The 21,991-nt window shown below is 32.7% G+C and overlaps 1 protein-coding gene across 1 annotated transcript; it reads right to left on the minus strand.

The window, feature by feature from the left end:
- On the minus strand, window positions 1-18,337 carry LOC142327653 (ATP synthase F(0) complex subunit k, mitochondrial-like). Its single transcript, XM_075370873.1, has 3 exons — window positions 18,222-18,337; window positions 8,377-8,483; window positions 1-143 (listed from the first exon to the last, which is right to left on the minus strand). The coding sequence occupies exons 2-3, from the start codon at window positions 8,461-8,463 to the stop codon at window positions 39-41; spliced, it is 192 nt and encodes a 63-aa protein (XP_075226988.1). The 5' UTR covers window positions 8,464-8,483; window positions 18,222-18,337; the 3' UTR covers window positions 1-38.
- Between the last annotated feature and the right edge of the window lie 3,654 nt (window positions 18,338-21,991).

Below are 21,991 nucleotides of genomic sequence, written 5' to 3' on the forward strand. Positions count from 1 at the left end.
TCTAATTTATTTATATAAAATAATTTTCATTGTTTACATTATTTCTTTTTTGTGGTTTCAGTAGCAGTTGGCTTAAATAATTTTTTATAAACCTTAGTAATCACAAAAAGTGCAGCAACTGTTAAATATGTGGCTTTTGAAAACTGAAAAAAATAAAAATATAATTACTATGATTTAATAATAATTTAATTTTATCCATTAATCTAAGTACAGGTAGGTAAATTATATTATTACTAACAAAATGGATCTATGTAAGGCTTAATTACATGAATTATATTTGAATCTAGTAATAGTTAAGAATCCTTAATCTCTACTCTACAGGAAAATTGGGAAAAAGAGATTGATCTTTTCTTTTTTGCCTATGTTACTAGTTTTGAAACAATCATGTATTAATTTTAATAATGCATTGAAATAATTTATTAAAAAAAATATAATATAACCACTTAGATATTAATATAGTTTTACCACTTTTGTTTAATTAGTGATACCCAAAACTTATCAGTGGCATTAGCCAAAACTTCATTCTTGTATGTAGTCTCTTCTCACACAATTGCAATCAGCATATTAGGATTTTAAGGCAAATAACAAATCATGTCAGACAGATATTAAAGTAAATGTATTAGGGACACAAATATAATTGTCATTCTTACAGGTGGCTGCTGGGTATTTGGATAATTTTAATAGTAGCCCATAATGTTACTTTGATGAAAATGCTTTCATGACTATGAAACCCTACCTATCTACAAAACAAAGTTGTGTGCTGTCAGGAACAAATCACTGCTCATTATTATAGAACCTATAATTATTCTCAATTCAAGGATTTATTCATGTTTCTATAAATCACAGAAACTCCCAACACAGAAGCTCATTGGACACTGTGATGAGAGGTTAGAGGTAATAAGCTTTTTTTTCCTCCCCTACTTCCTTGGGGCAGATAAACAGTGAAGTATTACTTAACCCAGGAGAGTGTCCTTTTAACTCTAAGGGGGCCTCCCCACCCATCAGCAATAAGTCCAGCACGGCAGGTCAGCCCCCCAGATGGATCTTTTTTAGTACCTGCTCTAATCTCCAAGTGGGGATAACCAGGCCTGATTATGTCGTTCCTGGGTTCCCATCCAGAAACTGGATCTCTGTCATTACTTTGCCTGCTTCAAACCGCCGAGAAGGTGAACCTTTTTTCAGTCTTTTCTTTTTTCCCCAGTTCCTAGATGCCCCCAGCTGTTCATTTGGAACCAACACACCTAAGCGTGCCAGTCCTCGTGAACAGGACTATCTCATGAACGCAAATATATCCATCCTTCTCTAATTAATTTCTGAGGCCAATATATATGTAATTACTTCATCAGGCCTAAGGACTTCAGTACTGGCCTGCCTTCTCTCAGCAGTGTGTGCTCAGATGGGCAATACATACATATCGGATTCTATGGAGAAATGACTCGAAATTACTGTGCCTGGTAAACATTTGTGACAGACTTAAATTCATTTCATCAAAGCCCCTGTCACACCAAGGCTCCAGATCCGGTATCAATTTCCTCATCCACGCCGACACTTCTCCCGGCCTCCATCTTGTGCTCCAGGCTACCCAAGGTAGGCTGTTGTGCCTATTTATTTACTCATATACCAGCAGATCTATGGGTGGCGACGAAGCTAGCATACACGCATAGTTGTACGACACCGTATGAAATACTGAAATTGCTCCTATAAGTAATCTTCTATGAATTCTCCAGAGTCTCATGATGTTTCTCTGTACCCTGACTGCCACACACCACATCGGAGCTGTGTAAATTGGGCTGTTGTTACTGCCGACAAAATAAATTTCTTCAAGGCTCTAGGCGCAGTACGTGACGTCATTATCAAGTCTAAGGACTTTATCGTCCTCTTTGCTTTCTCACAATGCTCCAACACATGCTCGCTAAATCAGAGTCCTTTGTCAAGGGTAACTCCCGAGTATCTTACTGTATTTTTCATCTGTAATGGCAATGTACCAATTTTAAGATTGATGGGGTCAATTCTTCTCTTTCCCGTAAGGCCAATATATTCGCATTTGTGGAGCGAAAGCTCTAGTCCATGCTTGGCCATCCAGGCACCAATCGAGGCCAGGGTCTCATTACCTCAGTCTGTTACTTCCTCCTCATTCCAGCCTCCAACCATAACCACGAGATCATCGGTGAACACAATGATCCCATTGCCATCCAGCAACTTCAGTCTTAATACTTGGTCCCAGGACCAAGCCCTGGGGAACGCCACCATGTATTTGAAATCAGAGGGGTCTTCTCTCCATGTCCACTGCCGCCCACCTGTTGTTGAGATACTCTTGCACTTGCCTTCTTAAGTATGGGCTGATACCCTTGTCTCTGAGGGATAACATTATCACATTCCACAGCAGGGACTCAAAGGTATTCTTGACATCTAAAAGAATAAGCACTGGCCTGCTGCGTGTCCATGTACCACTCCTCTCTGTTGTTGCCCAACTAATCACTTTACTGACCACCTGTATAGTCGAGCGACTAGGCCAAAATCCGAATTGATTATCATAGATACTGACTCCCTGCCAGAGTTCGTCTGAAATACGGTATGCCAGGATCTGTTCAACTGCCTTCCCCATATTGTTCAGCAGACACAGCGGCTGGTATGTAGGCTGTTGATCACCACTTATTCTTTGGGAGGAAAACCACCCTGGCCCTCCTTCTAACAAGTTGGAACATCTTCCTTTCCATTCCATAGTTTGCTACGTCAACTATTTGCCACGGCACCTTAGCTATTAGGTCAGAGGACGGCAGCAGGGACTCCATCTGGTCCCGGACCTATTATTTTTTAACTTTAATATTGCCTCTTTCTTCCTCCAGAGTGTATCTTCTGGTATCACATTCAATAACCTCAGTAACTTCCTGTTCCTGGCAGGGAAAAAGCTAATCAATCTGTCATGTTACTTGCTCTTCTGTGAGGACGAACAGACGTTATCCGAAGCACCTCATGGCTATAATACGTCTGCTTCCACGGGACCTCGTCTAAGTCCTGGCACAACTCATGCCACTTTTCTCTTTTTGCACATTTAATTCGTAATACAAAAGTCTTCTGCTTGCTAGGTAAGCTTGTTCAGCCACATCGTACGCAACCCCGCCAGTTGGTCATAGCCTTTGATTTCTATGCTTATTCTTCTAAAAACCTGTCTGAGCTCGACAGTTTTGTAAGACCACCAGTAAGCTGGCCTGAAATTCCTGTCCTGTGGCGGTATCTTTGACATTGCGCTACAAATTAATGTCTGTAACATTTCAGGCGATGATTGGTGAGTATGTTTGTTGTATCCTGTTCCTTAAAAGGCTCGATTTGTGTAGCCTGTATGACCACTTCTGGTGGTGGTGGTGGTGACATCTCTGCCAACTCTCTTAAGTCCGTTAAAAACAGCCATAAGCTCTTTCTCATGTGCATGAATGTGTTTAGTCAGTTTAGAACTGTAGTTGTGTTTCAATATCGAAATCACCAATCCTAACCGGTTGGGAAATTCTTTCAGACCACCCGCAGGGGCTCCTCTTCTTCCAACGAGACCTGATGGCATATCTTTTCTTTTTTGGGTTTTTTTTCAGTGGTAAGGGATTGGTAAAATGTATGATTACAAAAAAGTAAAAAAACATTGAGAGAGAAACCAAACAAAATTGAGAGGGGGTCAAGGAAAGGTATCCCCCAAAAATTGGTTCCAAAATTTTGAGGAGAAGAGTTCAGAGGGTCAGGGAGGTCCTGGATCAGATACAGCCGGGAGGATTTTGGGATTGTGGGAAGGGGAGAGGAGAAAACGGGAAAAGGTATTTTCTCTTGTAACTGATCGCAGGACTTGAATAATTCAGTTCACCTGTATAAGAGAAGTGAAAAATTTTCGAAAAAGTTCTTGTTAGTCTTTTCTATATACTTGCAGAAACTTGTACAGCAATAATACAACCATCGTTCTTATTATATATAACAATAAGGTTGAACACTTAAAAATTAATATAAAAAGATAGTCCGTTAACTGAAAATCAATCGGAATAGTAAAACATGTCTAGTAAAATTTCCACTGCAAGTTCCAATTCAAAAAACAATGAAAAACCCAATAAAAAGCACTAAAAATGAAGAGCATAACAACAGGAAATCGAACCACAATGAAGTCTCTTACTCAACCTTCGAGGTAATATGCCTAGTTGCAGTGAACTAAACACCATTTGACTGACCATTCAAACACCAAATAATTGACCATTTTGTTTTGAATTTGAATAGCAGTACTATGAGAAAGCAGTTTCATTGTGTGATGAAGCAGTAACCTACAGTCAACATACACTTTGATAGTGGTTGTGATTAATAATTTTAACTTTTTCCCATTTCTTTGATTTGTAAACTTTATTTGTAGTATTTGTGTAACTATACGTATGTATGACATCATAAGGTGTTTTCTCCATCAGAGTACCACCAAGGAAGTATTGCAAGCATTGCCCCATTCAATTATTTTTATTCCTTAGGGGGAATTTTTAGAAATTCACAGAATTATGTATTAAGCTGTATTATATTGAGGACACCATACTTAATATTGTTACTTGCTGATTCTGTCAGAGTTTAAATAGTATGAGCAAAGGGAACCAGGAAGGTTTTGTAATACGACTATTTTTTTTATAATTTTCACCACTTATTATACTCTTATCCATGCTTCAAAACCAGTCTTCAATGAAACCCTGCCATATTTTGTAGGAGAACTGGGCATGCTCATTGAACCAATGAGCATGAGCCAGCCAATAAGAGGTCATCATCATTCTTAAAATGCCTCACTTTCAGTATGTTCTTCACCAGGGTCAACAGCCTGAAGTCACAAAGAGCAAAGTCAGGACTGTAGGGAGGTGTCTCTAACAGTTTTATTTTAGTGCTGGCCAAATACTTGGAGTGGTGCACTAGAGAATTATTGTGGTGAAGAAATCATGTGTCAATCCTTGAGTTCAGGCGTAGCTTTGACAACTTTTGCTGACATTCCTTTGCTTACTATTTCCCTGTAACTGTCTTCTTAGTTTTCAACACAACTCGCTCTAAAACTTCTTACACTAAAAAATACAGCCACCATTCTCTTCACAAATCTGGATTTTCAAGCATCCTAGGGGGTCTTCATCAATGAGGACAATCCTCTCCAAGCACAAGAGTAGTTTCATCTAACACTTAACTCATGTCAAAATTGCCCGATATTCAGTTTTCAACTATAGCAACATCATCTCTTTAATAACATAAAAAAAAAAATGCTAAAAAAAGTGGTTAAAGTGCAGGTTGAGACCTGTCTAGACATGTACTAACTTGTAATCATCTGTGACGATCCTTTCAGTCATATTGCAAAATTTTCCTTAATTTTATATATGCAGGATGATCTTTTCCAGTAATTTTTGGGCGTCCTTGAGAGAATTTAATAAACTACTGTGCAATGTTTTTTACAACAACAAATGTCCACAGTGAATGGGTAAAATTTCTTCAATAATATTTTTTGCAGGAAGTACTTTTCCCTTAAAAAAATTACAATATACTGTTTTTCAATGAACAAATGAAATAGTGACTAGTTTAAAAGAGCAAATTTTTCAAGTAGTAACTGCTAACTGGAGTTACTAGATGGCACAATACAGCTCTTCAAGCTGTATTGTGCCATCATTTGAAGTACCTTCAAAACAAGTCCAATACTTTTTAGAAACTTTTGACAACTCTAAAGCTAAACAACCTATTAGCTCTCATAATAGTTTGTAACCTATTTATTGATTTTGTTGTAATATATAAAATATGAAAAAATTGAACTCTTGCAGTTTATTCAAGACTAGTGTAAAAAAAAAGTTAAAATTGAGGTGAAGCTTTGAAGAATGGAAAAATCACATAAAAAACTAACAGCAGCTGAAAAATCTATTAAAATTTAGATAAAAGTGTAAAAGATTTGAGAAACTTATGTATTCAGAAGGTTAAGTTTGTCAATTTTGACCTAATTGACTTCATAAAAATATTGTATGCTAGTGTAAATCTCTAGATTGAAATACGATAAAATGTTCACAATGAAAGAGAATAAGAAGCATTATGTAGCAGATATCCAGGTAACATATTGGAGCCCCAACAGATGTAATGAAATATCCCTTTATATTCAATGAGTTAGTATGTCCCAATGTAAATAAGCGACCACTTCTTTTCATTAACTCTCTTGTGCTTCCAAGGTATTACACAGCCATTTGCATTTTTTTAATGTACACAGCTCTTATTACAAACACATGACAACCACTCTTTCTACTAGGATATGCCATTCATGTTCCACTAAGTCAAATATTTTAATTCATTCACTGTGTTTTTTTTTTTTTTTTAATATATCTGAGAAAATAACGTGTATTCTTTCTCCTTTGGATGGTTACATTTTTCAAACTCTAGGCCACATATCCAATTTCATTTAATAAATATATATTGATAAAGAATATCTGTTGTTTATTTGTATACAAAAGCCTTGTAAACAGTGATAGGAAACGCACTACTTCCTGTTATCTAATGCACCAATGAGTGAATTTGGATGATGCCAAAGGCAGCTCAAGACAGAAGTGGAATAACATTTTACAATAACAATTTACTGCATATTTTTTGTAGTTAAGTTATATATTTATTAAATAGAACTGTGGTTGGAAAAGAGCTCCAAAAATGGATTCTTCAAACACAAAAGTAGATAAGATTGTGCAATCTGTTCCATATATCATATATAATACGTTCAATTTGTATTCATTTTATCATCTTATTTTTAATTTTTTCTCGATAGTCGATTTGATACTATTCTCTGTTCTACTCTGCACTGTACACAACATATTCACTATACCCTACATCTTTAATTATCTGTAATATATTGCAGTGTTTGTTTTTGTCTGCAGTTAGTACTTTCTACATACCTCAGCTGTCTTGATGTCATCAATTTCATTTCTGCCAAGAAACTTCTTCAATTTTGTAAACAGGTAGAAATTTCTTGGAGCTTGATCTGGATTATACTGTAGATGATCAAAACCAATCCAAAAACTATGAGTTCATAAGTTTTTTTTGCGACATATGGATGTGCATTGGGTATGAAGCAGGCAAATACACTCCATTAGTCAAAAGACCATTCATTACACTGTCACTATATGTGAGTAACTTGACAATGAATTTCCACAGGACAAATCCCTTGCGCATTCAAAAAACCTTGCAATGGGCAGGATTAAAATTTTTTTTTATCCATTATAAATACACACAAAATCACTTGGTGTCACAGAACAGCTGTAAAATTTCAAACACCATTAGTGGAGCAACCACTGGTACCAGCTGGTCTTGACCCACTTTTGTGAGAAGCTACATGCATGTGATGCGCAAACAGTTCTTGCCTTCTGGACAATCATAGTACATTAAATTACATCAGCAAGGTTTATAAACTTATGAAAACTAAGAACTAGGCCTATTAAGCCTTCTTCCAAAGGTCTAATAAGGAAACTCGTTTCCACATTTTCTTGTGTAAATCTTTTAGAATACAGTTCTTAACTAAGGTGTTCAAGAATGGGATAAGCTAGACTAAGCTGTTAACTTAATTAGATCATTTACACTTGAAAGGCCTTATCATGTGTTCAGATCTTAGTTATGTTCACCTGTTCTGTGGCTTCCTCTTCTTCTTTTTCAGAATTTCTTCCTGCTAGAAGGGCAGTAGTTGATTCAAAGATGTAATATGTGGCACGAGAGTTTAACTTTTTTTTTTATTTCCAATAACTTTAACTTTATCATTAAGTGATAATGAGAAATGCTGCTTACCCACAATATTTACTGTTACAAACTGGGAAAAATGCCAATGGATTATGTTGTAGTATCAGGAGGCCTAACGCAAGTATTTTCCAAGGATTTAGATGTTTCCAATTTCTCCCTCATTTCTAACTGTTGGTTTGGGGAATTATACATACAGGCACTCAGCATTGACAAAGCAAAAAGAAATGCTGTTCAGATATTCTCACATCTTTTCACTACCTGCCGAGGCATTGTTATTTACACTCTCAAAAGATGTTTACTAAGTTTCCTGTTAACAGCACAGAGCAGGCAAAGAAGATGAAAGAAGTGAAAGTACTATAGTGTACTAAAAATAGATTTCTCTAACATCAGATTATTCTGAAAATATATCTGTATTACACCTGTAGTTTCGAGTGAATTTTTGGTGGGGACCATAGAATTTGTTCACAATGGCCAAGTTTCTGCTATTTCCATGTATCGATGAGGACATGTTTTACTATTTTTTTTTAATTGCGGATGCAAGATATCCTGCACTAGCATTCAGGCCGATAACATAATTCTATGCATAAGTGTTTAATTCACAGAAATTGTGTTTAAAATAAATCTAGATCATTCACTGACATTTGCTCTACCAGTTGATGTCATGCTATTGAAGTATTTTGACAATCCCTTAAAATTAGCTTCCTCACCCTCACTTGGCCCAGCCATTACTGCAAATTAGTTTTTATCTGAAAAAAGAACAAAAAATTAATTTAATTGAAATTTTATGCAGGTAAGCTGATTAATTATAGGTAAGCCTACAGAGAATGTATTATTACAAATCTGTTGAACATTAACAATTCTTGTGCCGCTGTTGGTATTAGATGTATGTATGTAAGGTAAAGATTAATTTAAATTTAAAAATAGTCGTATGAACTATTGTAAAATATTTACATTATATGGAAAGTATTGTTTTGTGTATTATATAATAATATTAATATTTTGTTTTTATTGCACCTTTAAAAATATTAAAAAAACTGCATCCAAAATAATGAGACTTGTCTTTCAAGGAGCTTTTGGAGCTAATTAGCTGCACCCCTTTGTTCAGTGTAGATAATTCTGGTGATTTTAATAGCCCTTTGAAACAATAATGTTATTGGTAATTTCATTGAAATAGGCGCTGCTAATTAACTCTAAAAAGTCCCTCGTCAGAAAAAGTCCTATTATTTTGAAATTAAATTATTTAGTAGATTGAATATTATAAAGTTTTGTAGGGATGTTTAACAAATTTATTATATTTTTTTATACAAAGTGAGTTAAAAATATGGAAACCCCTTAACAACTTTAAATCGTTCCAGATAGAATACTGTAACTTTCAGGAAGAGGAAGGCGACTTTTGGTCAGGTGATTTTAGATTAATTAACTCAGCTTCAAATAATGAGCAGGCAGGAGTAGGTTTCATAATGAACAAGAAGATAGGGAAGAGAGTAGAGTATTTCAAAACGCATAGCGATAGAATCATTGTAATAAGGATAAAATCAAAACCTAAACCGACAACGATTGTTAACGTCTACATGCCTACAAGTGCCCATGATGATGATGAGGTAGAGTGTGTATACGAAGAGATTGATGAAGCAATTAAACACGTAAAAGGAGATTAAAATTTAATTATAGTTGGAGATTGGAATGCAAGCATTGGAAAAGGCAAGGAAGGAAATATAGTGGGTGAATACGGGCTGGGCAAAAGGAATGAAAGAGGGGACCGACTTCGAGTTTTGCACGAAGTATAATTTAGTAATTGCCAACACCCAATTTAAAAATCATAATAGAAGAATATACACTTGGAAAAAGCCAGGCGATACTGCAAGGTATCAGATAGATTATATCATGGTTAAGCAAAGATTTAGAAATCAACTCGACTGCAAAACTTACCCTGGAGCAGACATTGATAGCGACCATAATTTGGTGATAATGAAATATAGATTGGGGTTTAAAAACCTGAAGAAAAGATGTCAGATGAATCTGTGGAATTTAGAGAATCTTGAGGAAGAAGAGGTAAAGAAGATTTTTGAGGAGGACATCGCAAGAGGTCTGAGTAAAAAATATAAGGTAGAAAATGTAGAAGAAGAATGGGAGAATGTCAAAAAAGAAATTCTTAAATCAGCAGAAGCAAACTTAGGCGGAATAAAGAGAACTAGTAGAAAACCTTGGGTTTCAGACGATATATTGCAGCTGATGGATGAATGTAGAAAATATAAGAATGCTAGTGATGAAGAAAGTAAAAGGAACTATCGGCAATTAAGAAATGCTATAAACAGGAAGTGTAAACTGGTGAAAGAAGAGTGGATTAAAGAAAAGTGTTCAGAAGTGGAAAGAGAAATGAACATTGGTAAAATAGACGGAGCATACAGGAAAGTTAAGGAAAATTTTGGGGTACATAAATTAAAATGTAATAATGTGTTAAACAAAGATGGTACACCAATATATAATACGAAAGGTAAAGTCGATAGATGGGTGGAATATATTGAAGAGTTATACGGAGGAAATGAATTAGAAAATGGTGTTATAGAGGAAGAAGAGGAAGTTGAGGAGGATGAAATGAGAGAAACAATACTGAGATCTGAATTTAAGAGAGCATTAAAAGATTTAAATGGCAGAAAGGCTCCTGGAATAGACGGAATACCTGTAGAATTACTGCGCAGTGCAGGTGAGGAAGCGATTGATAGATTATACAAACTGGTGTGTAATATTTATGAAAAAGGGGAATTTCCGTCAGACTTCAAAAAAAAGTGTTATAATCATTATACCAAAGAAAGCAGGGGCAGATAAATGTGAAGAATACAGAACAATTAGTTTAACTAGTCATGCATCAAAAATCTTTACTAGAATTCTATACAGAAGAATTGAGAGGAGAGTGGAAGAAGTGTTAGGAGAAGACCAATTTGGTTTCAGGAAAAGTATAGGGACAAGGGAAGCAATTTTAGGTCTCAGATTAATAGTAGAAGGATGATTAAAGAAAAACAAACCAACATACTTGGCGTTTATAGACCTAGAAAAGGCATTCGATAACGTAGACTGGAATAAAATGTTCAGCATTTTAAAAAAGTTAGGGTTCAAATACAGAGATAGAAGAACAATTGCTAACATGTACAGGAACTAAACAGCAACAGTAATAATTGAAGAACATAAGAAAGAAGCCGCAATAAGAAACGGAGTCCGACAAGGATGTTCCCTATCTCAGTTACTTTTTAATCTTTACATGGATCTAGCAGTTAATGATGTTAAAGAACAATTTAGATTCGGAGTAACAGTACAAGGTGAAAAGATAAAGATGGTACGATTTGCTGATGATATAGTAATTTTAGCCGAGAATAAAAAGGATTTAGAAGAAACAATGAACGGCATAGATGAAGTCCTACGCAAGAACTATCGCATGAAAATAAACAAGAAGAAAACAAAAGTAATGAAATGTAGTAGAAATAACAAAGATGGACCACTGAAAGTGAAAATAGGAGGAGAAAAGATTATGGAGGTATAAGAATTTTGTTATTTGGGAAGTAGAATTACTAAAGATGGACGAAGCAGGAGCGATATAAAATGCCGAATAGCATAAGCGAAACGAGCCTTCAGTAAGAAATATAATTTGTTCACATCAAAAATTAAAAAGATTTTTGAAAGTATATGTTTGGAGTGTCGCTTTATGTGGAAGTGAAACTTGGACAATCGGAGTATCTGAGAAGAAAAGATTAGAAGCTTTTGAAATGTGTTGCTATAGGAGAATGTTAAAAATCAGACGGGTGGATAAAGTGACAAATGAAGAGGTATTGCGACAAATAGATGAAGAAAGAAACATTTGGAAAATATAGTTAAAAGAAGAGACAGACTTATAGGCCACATAATAAGGCATCCTGGAATAGGATGCTTTAGGCTTTAATATTGGAAGGACAGGTAGAAGGAAAAAATTGTGTAGTCAGGCCACGTTTGGAATATGTAAAACAAATTGTTAGGGATGTAGGATGTAGAGGGTATACTGAAATGAAACGACTAGCACTAGATAGGGAGTCTTGGCGAGCTGCATCAAATCAGTCAAATGACTGAAGACAAAAAAAAAACTTTCAGGATAAGGTATCTGTCAACTACTTTAACTTTGATGAAAAATAGAATTTCAGCCTCTTCTTTGGGAGTGCCCCAGGTGTTTTAAAATAAAATATTTTAAATAACACTTTTGTATGATACATAATTTTAAATGTTCCTTAACACAAGAAAAATTGAATAAATGAAAAGTTGGTACAATCCGTAAATGTATATTATCGAATAAATTAAAAAAAAAATTTATTTATCATAACATTTACTTATATTTTGTTTTAATTAAATGTCCCCCATTTATTTGACAGTGTGCCAGTTGGTTGTAAAAGGATGATACTGTATTATTCAGTGATTCCCAAATGATATTTTGTGCTGATTCATGAATTCTATTTTGTAAATCATTGATATCTTGGGGATTATTATAATAAATACATTTTAAGTGGCCCTGTAAAAAGTAATCTGATGGTAATAAGTCTGTGATCTCACTGGCCATTTTCTTTGACCCCTTTGGCCAATCATTTTCCAGGGAAAAATGAATTTAAATTTCACGTATTTTAAGACCAAAATGAGGTGGGGAACCACTTCCTTGTTTTGAAAGTTGAGGCCAACAACGTATGGAATGATATGGTAAAGTAACGTAGCCACACATATTTCACTACATTTAAATTTCCATCAATAAATATTGGCCCTATCAGTGGTCCACCAACATACCTGCCCATAGATTTACTTTTGACTGGATACTGGGTATGTACGATACCTGTGTGGACTAATATCAGTCCAGTATCGACAATTATTGAGATGTATATTACCATTTTAAAAAAAATGTGGTCTCATCACTAAAAACTATGTTGTTTAATAAATTAGGATCTGCACAAATATATTTCATCATAATTTCACAGAACTCAAGTATTTGATCATAGTCATCTTCATGAAGCTCTTGAATTAAACTAAATTTGAAGAGTTTTAAGTTTTCACTTTTTAAGTTCGAGTCGCTGAACTTTGCCTAATATTATTTTCTTGTGCTGCTGTTCCGAGTTGAGGAATAAGGATTCTCAATAAATTCTTGCATAATCTGTCACAATTTGTTGTTATTTATTGTAGATTTGGCCTCCCTGGTTTTCCCCTATATTAACGCTCCCTGTTTCTTCAAATTGTTTGATGGTTTTTTCACTGTATCTTTTGAAATAGGGTTACAATTATTATTAAATATTGCATTGAACAATTAAAAAACTTCATTATATGACCTAACTCTCACTTAAGCCCCTCATCATTAAAATTGTACCCTCTCCTGTTCACTAAGTGACATGTTGAAAGAAATGTTAGCAGGTAGCACAGAAAAAATTAATTTAGTAAAAAACACAAAAAAAGGTAAAAAGGATGTAAATAACAAAAGTGACTTACAAATATAGTAAAGGTAGACAAAGTCAGTTAGCCAATGATCAAAATAAATCCTCATAAGAAACTAACCAGAGTAATGAAACCTCTGAATGGAATTTTGCACAACAATAAAGTAAGCTTCATTTTTGCAACAATGGTAAAAGATCATCAATAATAATTAGATGACAATATTTTCATTTATTTGCCCATTAAATTGGAACAAAAGCAATTTATTTTGTTAAAATAAAAATTAAATTTTAATTTAACTTAAATTTTAATTTAATTTCTTTTTATTTAATTTTATTATTAGAACTTACTACCATTTAGTAATTTTTAAAATCCAAATATTATCCTGCTGACATTTTGGGTACAGATATTGTACCAACTTTTTATTTATTCCATATTTCTTTACTTAAGAGACTTTAAAATGATTATCATACAAAGAGTGTTACCAATTAATATAAATGAGTTATAACCCCTGGGCCAACTACCCCCCCCCCCCCGCCTCGGCGCAAGAAGGGGTTGAAATTCTATTGCTTGTCAAAAGATAAAGTAGTTGACCAATAGCTTATCCTGAAAGTTAAATATTCTATCTGGAACAGTTTTAAGTTTTTGAGGGGTTTCCACACTTTTAACTCACTCTGGATATATCAAACAGCCACTATGGAAGAATTATAAACAAATTAATAGTTTCTGTTTTAAATGTATTTGCTTATTATTCACTAGTTGAACTGATTGCAATGTACACATTAGGTATTAAAAAAAAAAGAAAGTATTAACAGTATTATATGGTCGGAAAATGCTTTTAGCTTTCTACAAATGAGGGTTATCGAAGAATAATTTATTGTGTTGAAAAACTTACAAACCTTGCTTGGGGGATTAAATTCTGGACTTTGCAGGATTTAGTAACATGCTGCAGAGTGTTCCATTAAGATGGTTTTGAGAATTCATGAAAATTTTGTAACATCTAGTTGTGCACTTCCCCTTTTGATTGCAATTAACTGAACCAAAAGTGTCTAAAAATGCCTAAAATCCAAAAACATTTGGATTTTGGAGTTTTTTTTAACTGCAGTAATAAGCCCTCATTGAGAGCTTTTGAACAATATATCATAAGTGGTACTTATTTTCATTGGTTCCAGAGTAGCCAAATTAAATTTTAATAAATGAAATATGTGGATCTTACAAGGAGAAGGCACATCGGTTCGTGATCAGTCATCTTGTTTTTTTCTAACTTCTTTTTTAATTTAAATATGTTAATTTATTAATAATTATTAACCTCAGACTATAAAAAAATCGTGTACGATAAATGATAATTCAATAATAACAATAAAAAATAAAATATGAAAAAATATCAGAAATTATTAATGAAATAAAATTTTATATACTTTTAATTTTTTAAAAAATGTGTAAATGTAATTTAACAGGCATAAAAGGAAGTCATGTGTTGTCCATATCAAATTTTTTATGACCTAAGTTAATCTGGGTAAAAGACAGAATCCTTGAGAGATGTTGACAATAATGATGGGAAAACTTGAAAAAAGAATTTATAAAGAGACTGCTTATGAAGCATGAAGCTGGGTGTAGAGAAGCAGTTGGTTTAAGCACCTAATTCAAGAAACTTGGAATATAAACCACTTCAGACATCCTTGCCTTCATAAATCTGTAACTGTACAAACTAATCAAAATTTTATTTATTCTGATATTTAACTTCTTTTTTTTAAAATGTGTTCTATTTTGAACAAAATAAGAATCATGTGGGTAAGAACTGGTTCATGCAAACTTGTTTGCTTAGGGGCTCATGTCCTCAAATCCTATAAATTAATTCAAATTTTAATATTGCAACATTTGAACACTTTTTTTTTAAATGTAAAGCTTCTAAAAATAAAATTAAAGAAACAATGTCATCAAAATCTAGTCTAGCTTGCCCTATAAGGGCTTTTAGCTTTCACTTAAATTCAACATTTGAAACCATGGGATTTTCTTCTTTTTAGTGTTAATGTCTCAAGGGCCAGTAAGTTTGAAAGTGTATACCCATTCCAGTTCATCTTTAAATCCTTCAATTCTCTAACAAAAACATTCCATCATTTTTCAAGGAAGCGTAAAAACCTCAAGAAGATCAGAAACCCTTTGTCAACCCAGATTCATTTAATTAACATTAAAATGAATAATTAATTGCCATTAATCTGATGAAATCAGATTTATTTTGGGAAATCAATCTTTTCAGATTTTTTTGGAGTGAGATTGAAATCATGTCATTTTCAAAAAAAATTTAGATTTGAGTTTAGAAAAACTCAATCATATCTGGACCCTTCTTGGCCTCCTCAATACCCTTCTATAAAACTATTTGGTGACCTTCACCAATTAGCATAAAATTAATTTTGCTGGAATCTAATTTTGTAAAATAAATTTTTTTTGTATATTCCATCAATAAATCTTGTTTTATTATAAAAAATATATATTTAAAAAAAATAAATGTTTATTGTTTAAAACCATCATTATAAAACTAATTATAATTAGTACTTTTTTATACTATTTTCATCATTTAATTTTTGTCTTCATGTTATAGAAGTTCCAATTTTAATCAAATTTGTGTGGGAATCTAATCGTGAATTATAACTGAATTAGTCTCTTTTAACACTGAAATATTTCTGTGATGATATGCCTCAAAAGTAATAATTCTCAATTGAGCCCTCCTGCACATAATAAAAGTTATGAAAATTGTATTTATTTCTGTTTGTATAAAAAAAAAAAAAAGCTTATAAAAATTTCTTTTATGAACAATACTTGCTGTATTTATGAATGATGGTAGTACATTACCATCACTCAAGTTCAGAGTGGAATAAAAGTCCATTCATAAAACTTCACTGATGCTGTGTTGCTTTGGTGGAAACTACGAATGAATTAGTTTAATTGCATTTTAATTAAAAACTCAGCTAATCGTAATTAAATACTACTATAATATCTTCAAACATTTCTACCTAAAATAATGTTCCATCTTGAGACTATTTTAAAAGATCAGGATACAAAAATAGGCTTTACGGAGCCTTGTGTCAAATATTTTTAGATTCCATTTTCACCCTTGCATCAACTGATGTCATTTCTGGTAATTTTTTTGAGTATGAAAAACACATATTTAGAATGTTGTTGAAAAGTGTGTTGACTGTGAATTATCTTTTCCCATTTACTATGTATGCTTGTACGTTTCACGATGTTCAATTATGTTAAGATGTGATGTTGGTGTGTGAGTATGTGTGTTACATCAAGGTTTTTGTCAACATTTGGTGAATTTGTATCCATGTAAAAGAGGTGGGAATGCAATATGAATCTAGGATGCAATTTCAAATAGATTCAATAACATATGAAAGCCCCCTATAACACAGTCAACAACTGCCAACCTTTCACAGATGTGATTTTACATATGTATCTGCTTAATTAAAACAGACAGCAATAACAATAGCTTATATTAGAGTGAGAACATTTGCAGTAGTCACAAATTAGAAAAATGATTGAAAATAATTAGGGATGTGTTATTAAAAATATTTTCATGTTAAATTTGGTTCAGTTTGTTGTAACAAAAGATTATATTTTTAAAGAATTCTCAACTCTGACAATTGCACAAACAAGAATATAGCAAGACACGCAACTTGTCTTTTCAGCCCTTTATATCGATCTTCTTACAAATTTTATTTTTTAACCATAATCAGGTTATTTGTTTGTAAAACTTAGATATATTATTTCTTTGAATCCAATTACTTGGCTGTTTATGTTTAGTTTTTTTTTTGTGCACAAAATAGACAAAGTAGATATTCCATTGGGGCCAAAATAATTAAAATATATTATGTCAATCTCATACCTTACAATTATGCTACAATATTCCAGTACAGTAGTAAAGTTTCCATCTTTGTACTCAAAATGTCATTTCCACGAGTTCATTATTGCTAACAGTGGTAACCTGAATTACTTTGCAACGCTACAAAATTCGCAAATCAATGTAAAAATTTGTTAAGCTTTCGGATTATTTCTTAGGAAAATGGAAAATATTTGTAATGAAAGCAGCTATTTCTTAATATTGAATTATTTTTTCGGTATTAACTTATTGCAGACCATTTGACAACGTTTGGGTTTGTTTAGGTTAGGTTTTATTTAGCGTGTTTGTTGTATGGTAATAAAATAAAACTTACATTATTTATTTATGCTTATTTAAAAAGCAGGACATGCTTTAGGGCGGTATAAGTACAATTCACGGTACAAAGTTTAGTGACAACAATACAGTAACTAAAATTTGTATAAATCTGTAAACGAATTATTTTGAAGTTATTAATGTGTGCTTAAAATGCGGTATGAAGTATTAAGAAAATTAAAAAATAAGATTTTCTTTATATTTTACCAATTGCACGTAGGATACAGTAAGTATATCAGTAGTATAAAACCGCATAAAAACTACCAAACTTAAATTTGAATAAAATACAGTTATTTTCCTTAAAAAACAAACTACATCTTAATATTTATTGCTAACAGGTAAAAAAAGGTATTACTTTTTTTCTACTGTACTACATGGTTAATCTAAACAGGTAAGTTCTTTCTAGGTGGTCAGTAGTCCGGAAATAATTGGTTAGAATTTGCAAGGTTAATTTTACATTCCCCTAAAAATAACTTGAGTCGCTCTGAAACCCTGTTTTTTGTCTTAAAGAAACAAAATCTTTCTAAATTTATTATTTTAGGATGTAGCAGACGAATTGAACTTTTTTACGGTCGACCCAGATGAGATGAATGATTTGTAGCGTGTGTGAAAATGCCATGCCTGACCGGGTCAACAAAACTGCTAGATAAGTTCACCATCCAACAGTCCGTAATTCAACAGCCTCACCATTCAAGAAAGTACCATTTTCTAAAGCAGTACTTTTTGTGAATCTAATAATAATTTATAGATTGATAGTATATCTACCAATTTATGATATTTATCAATTATAGGCTGATAATTATAAGATTTTAACTCAAGGAAAATAATAGCCTATTGATCTTACTTGTAAAATCTTGAAATTGTATGAAGTTCAATTTTAAATTACACTCCTAGAATTTGTTGTAGGAAACCATACTTTGGTCTACCTGCAGCTAAACATTCATACATTGTAGTCACTCGTAAAAACAAAAATTTGTTTTCAGAGAAATGCTGGAAAACACATTTTATGATAGTAAGACATTACCTATCTACCAGAAAAAGTTTTCTTCTTTTTCAAATACTCTGGAAAGCGCTTATTTTATAAACCAGCCGTTTTATGAAAACATTCTGTAGTATTAATTTTTGACATTTTTATGGTAGGCAAGTTAAATAAATTTTAAATCATAAACTTGCGAAAATAATAATAAATATAGAACACATTGCAGTGTTACGTATCGAAAAACCTTAATTGACATTAATTTTTTTATGTACGAAGAAGTGTATAAGGTAAACTATTTTATTATTAATCAACAAGGCATTATCAAAAAAAATCTGATAATTCCCACAAAAAATTATTATTAAGTTTCTTGGACAAATAAAATAAATTTAGGAAAAAAGCCGCTGTTGGTATAAAACCAACTTTCTTTTCTTTTAACGTTTCTTTTTCTGTTTAGCCTCCGGAACCACCGTAAGGTGTTATTTCAGAGGATGATATGTGTGAATGTTAATGAAGTGTAGTCTTGTACTGTCTCAGGTCGACAATTTCTGAAACGTTTGGTTAATTGAAACCCACCCACCAAAGAACACCTGTATCCACGATCTAGTATTTAAATCCGTATAAAAGTAACTGCGTTTACTAGAATTTGAACCTTAGAAAACCAACTGAAACGTTTTTAAAGTAAGCTGTTCTAATTCTTTCGGTACGAACGAATCTGGGAATTCAGGATCGAATTTTTATGTTGGATCTGAATTAAACAACTTATTAATTCTTTGTCAGTGATTTCAGAATATCAGAATTAGAGAATATTAAAAAGGTAATTTGTTGTTTTTTAAATTTTTTTAGTAAGTTTTTATTTTTGAATATAATTGATGTTAATTTAGTATTTTCTAGTTTTAACTTTTTATTACCGATATCTAGATTTCTGAAGTCGGTTTTTATTTAAATTGTAGGTAGAACTACACTGGTGATAATGCGGAAAAATGTGTTCCTAGAAACACAGAAGGCGAGAAACCCCTGATTTAAAAAAAAAAATAATAATAAAATAAAAAAGGTAAAGAATACAGACAAAAGATTGCTTTCAAGCGTGAGCCTAAACGTTTGCTGAAATGCGAGGATATGTTTTATTGTTTACTTTAAATTTATATACATATCATCTGTGAACAATATAGATACCATGAATTTTTTTTAAAACATCTATAAATCTGTTTACTTTTGTCTTTTAACATCTATCTTTGGGTCAATCCATTTGAAGCGAACCAAGGGTCACTTCACCAATTCAAGAGAAATTGAAATTTACCCACGTGTTTTCCACATGTCTCAGGATATTAAAATTATTTTTTTAAAGAAGTATTTTTTTTAAAAATAAACAATTTTTATTTAAGCAGTTTAGCTGTGGCGGCCATTTTTGTTACGTGTGCACATCTATTTTTGTAAGGGTTTACGGAAAATATCATAACTAACAAACTATTGGACCTGAAAATATGAAACAAAAAGTAATATTTTCTCAAGGTAAAAGATTGGTCCAGTTTATTTACCTATCTCAATTCTTTCTATGGAAAAATTACCAATAAAGTTTAACATGAAAAATTGTGAAATTTCACTTTCAGTAGTTTTTTCAAGAGGCGGGGATTGCATACACAGTTTAAATTATTTTTTATATGTAGGTATATGTTAGTAGTTTTACCATAAATAATATTAATTGTGACATACTTACCCCGAAATGCTTATGAAAATTTTTGAAAACTAATTTTTTTAACAAAAATTCAAATTTTGTCTTCATATAACTCTGATGAGTTGATAAAAATCTCAAATTTGCACCACTTGCAATGTATTTTATTTTTGATATTTATGGTAAATAAAATATTTTCCTGTGTATTGTACTAATAAAAAAGTTATAACCTCTCAAAAATCATGAAAAATCTGTTAAAAGCGATACCATTTTTACTCACTAAATAAGTGCTCCAAGGAGGTTTCTTGTCTTCTTCGCACTTTAATATTTTTATTCTTATTACTATAATTGAAATAGACTTGTTTGAAACATTCAACTGCAGTAATCATATTATAACAGGTGCTTGAAGTCATTTCCAGTCGTCAGGAAAATTGATTTTGCATAATGCTCATTTACGCTTGTTGCATCATTTAGCTTTGCAGTTACAGACTGATCAGTCTGACATTGGTTGGTAACTTTTTTTTTTTTTTTAATGCTTCCCACCTGGAGAGGATCTGCACTTAAACAACTAATACTAGATCCAGGGGGTGTCTCTTGACTAACTGTTCTCCCTGCCTACCGGCTGTAAGTCCAGTATGGCAGGTCAGCCCGTCGGTTCTAGATCTTTTGCATCTGTATCCTCCAACCCTTGGCAGTGGGGAGGGAGGAACCAGCTATGCTGTTTCCGGCTCTCCATGCTGCAGGCCGGGTCCTTTTTTTCTGCTGCTATCTGCTCCCTGTCAACCTGCCCATGGAAGGGGTCCCGGCCCAGCTATGCTGTTCCTGGGACCCCAATCTCAGGTCAGTGGTGATGCTCCTATTAGTCAGTAACCTGTCCACATCTTTACAGAGTGTCTCAAGTTTCATCCTGCGTTTGGAAGTGTGTTTATTAAATAAATAAATTTTACTTAATAATATTATATTTGCAAATTTTTTCAGATGTGTCTGTGTTTGTAAATATGAAAAAAAATCTTTGTCAAAATTCAGTCACCTGTATGGACAGTTCTGTTGTGACCCTTCGAGAACACATACAAAAACAGTTAAGAAAAACTTAAGACAAATAACATTAGAGCAAGCACTTAAAGAACACATTTTTCCAAATTTAAATTTAGTTCCTGGAAAGTCTCTTTGTGTTAACTGTTTCAAAAGTATTTTTTCTCAGTAGAACAAAGGACAAAGTGTGGGTACTGATCTGCAAAGTCCTGAGAAAGTTGACATCACTTGAAATAACTACAGTAACGGGTCATTCTCACACAATTTCAAGATAATTATCAGAAGAGCTATCACAGCTGTTTGTTAACCACACTAATAATAAACTTTCATTGCTACAAAAACAGGCTATTTCAATGAATAATTAAAATTTTGCTACAATATTTTTTCTTTGATAGTGTTTACAAAAATAAACCAATATAAAAATAAAAATGAATTCTTGGAAAAAGATTGAGGCTGCTCATTGAAATCTCAATTTGGGTAATACAAGCGTTTTTGAATCAAAATTTTATTGTTAGTAGTATTGGTTAAGTTATCATTAAATCATTACCTATCATTAATAATTTTAAAAAAAAACTATTTTATAAATATTGAAAATGTCAACTTCAACAACGTAGGGGCTAAATATAAAAAATGTAAGGTACAAAGAAGACAAGAAGCCCTCTTTGAGCACTTTTTTAGTGAGTCAAAATGGTATCGCTTTTAACAGATTTTTCATGATTTTTGAAAGGTTATAACTTTTTTATTAGTACAATACACAAGAAACTATTTTATTTACCATAAATATCTAAAAAAAACACTGCAAGTTGTGCAAATTTGAGATTTTTATCACTAGCCTCATCAAAGTTATATGAAGCCAAAATTTGAATTTTTGCTAAAAAAATTTGTTTTTAAAAATTCATAAATATTTAGATGTAAGTATATCACCATTAATATT

This window comes from Lycorma delicatula, chromosome 7 (genome assembly GCF_047948215.1).
Source record: "Lycorma delicatula isolate Av1 chromosome 7, ASM4794821v1, whole genome shotgun sequence".
In the NCBI taxonomy this organism is placed as follows: domain Eukaryota; kingdom Metazoa; phylum Arthropoda; class Insecta; order Hemiptera; family Fulgoridae; genus Lycorma; species Lycorma delicatula.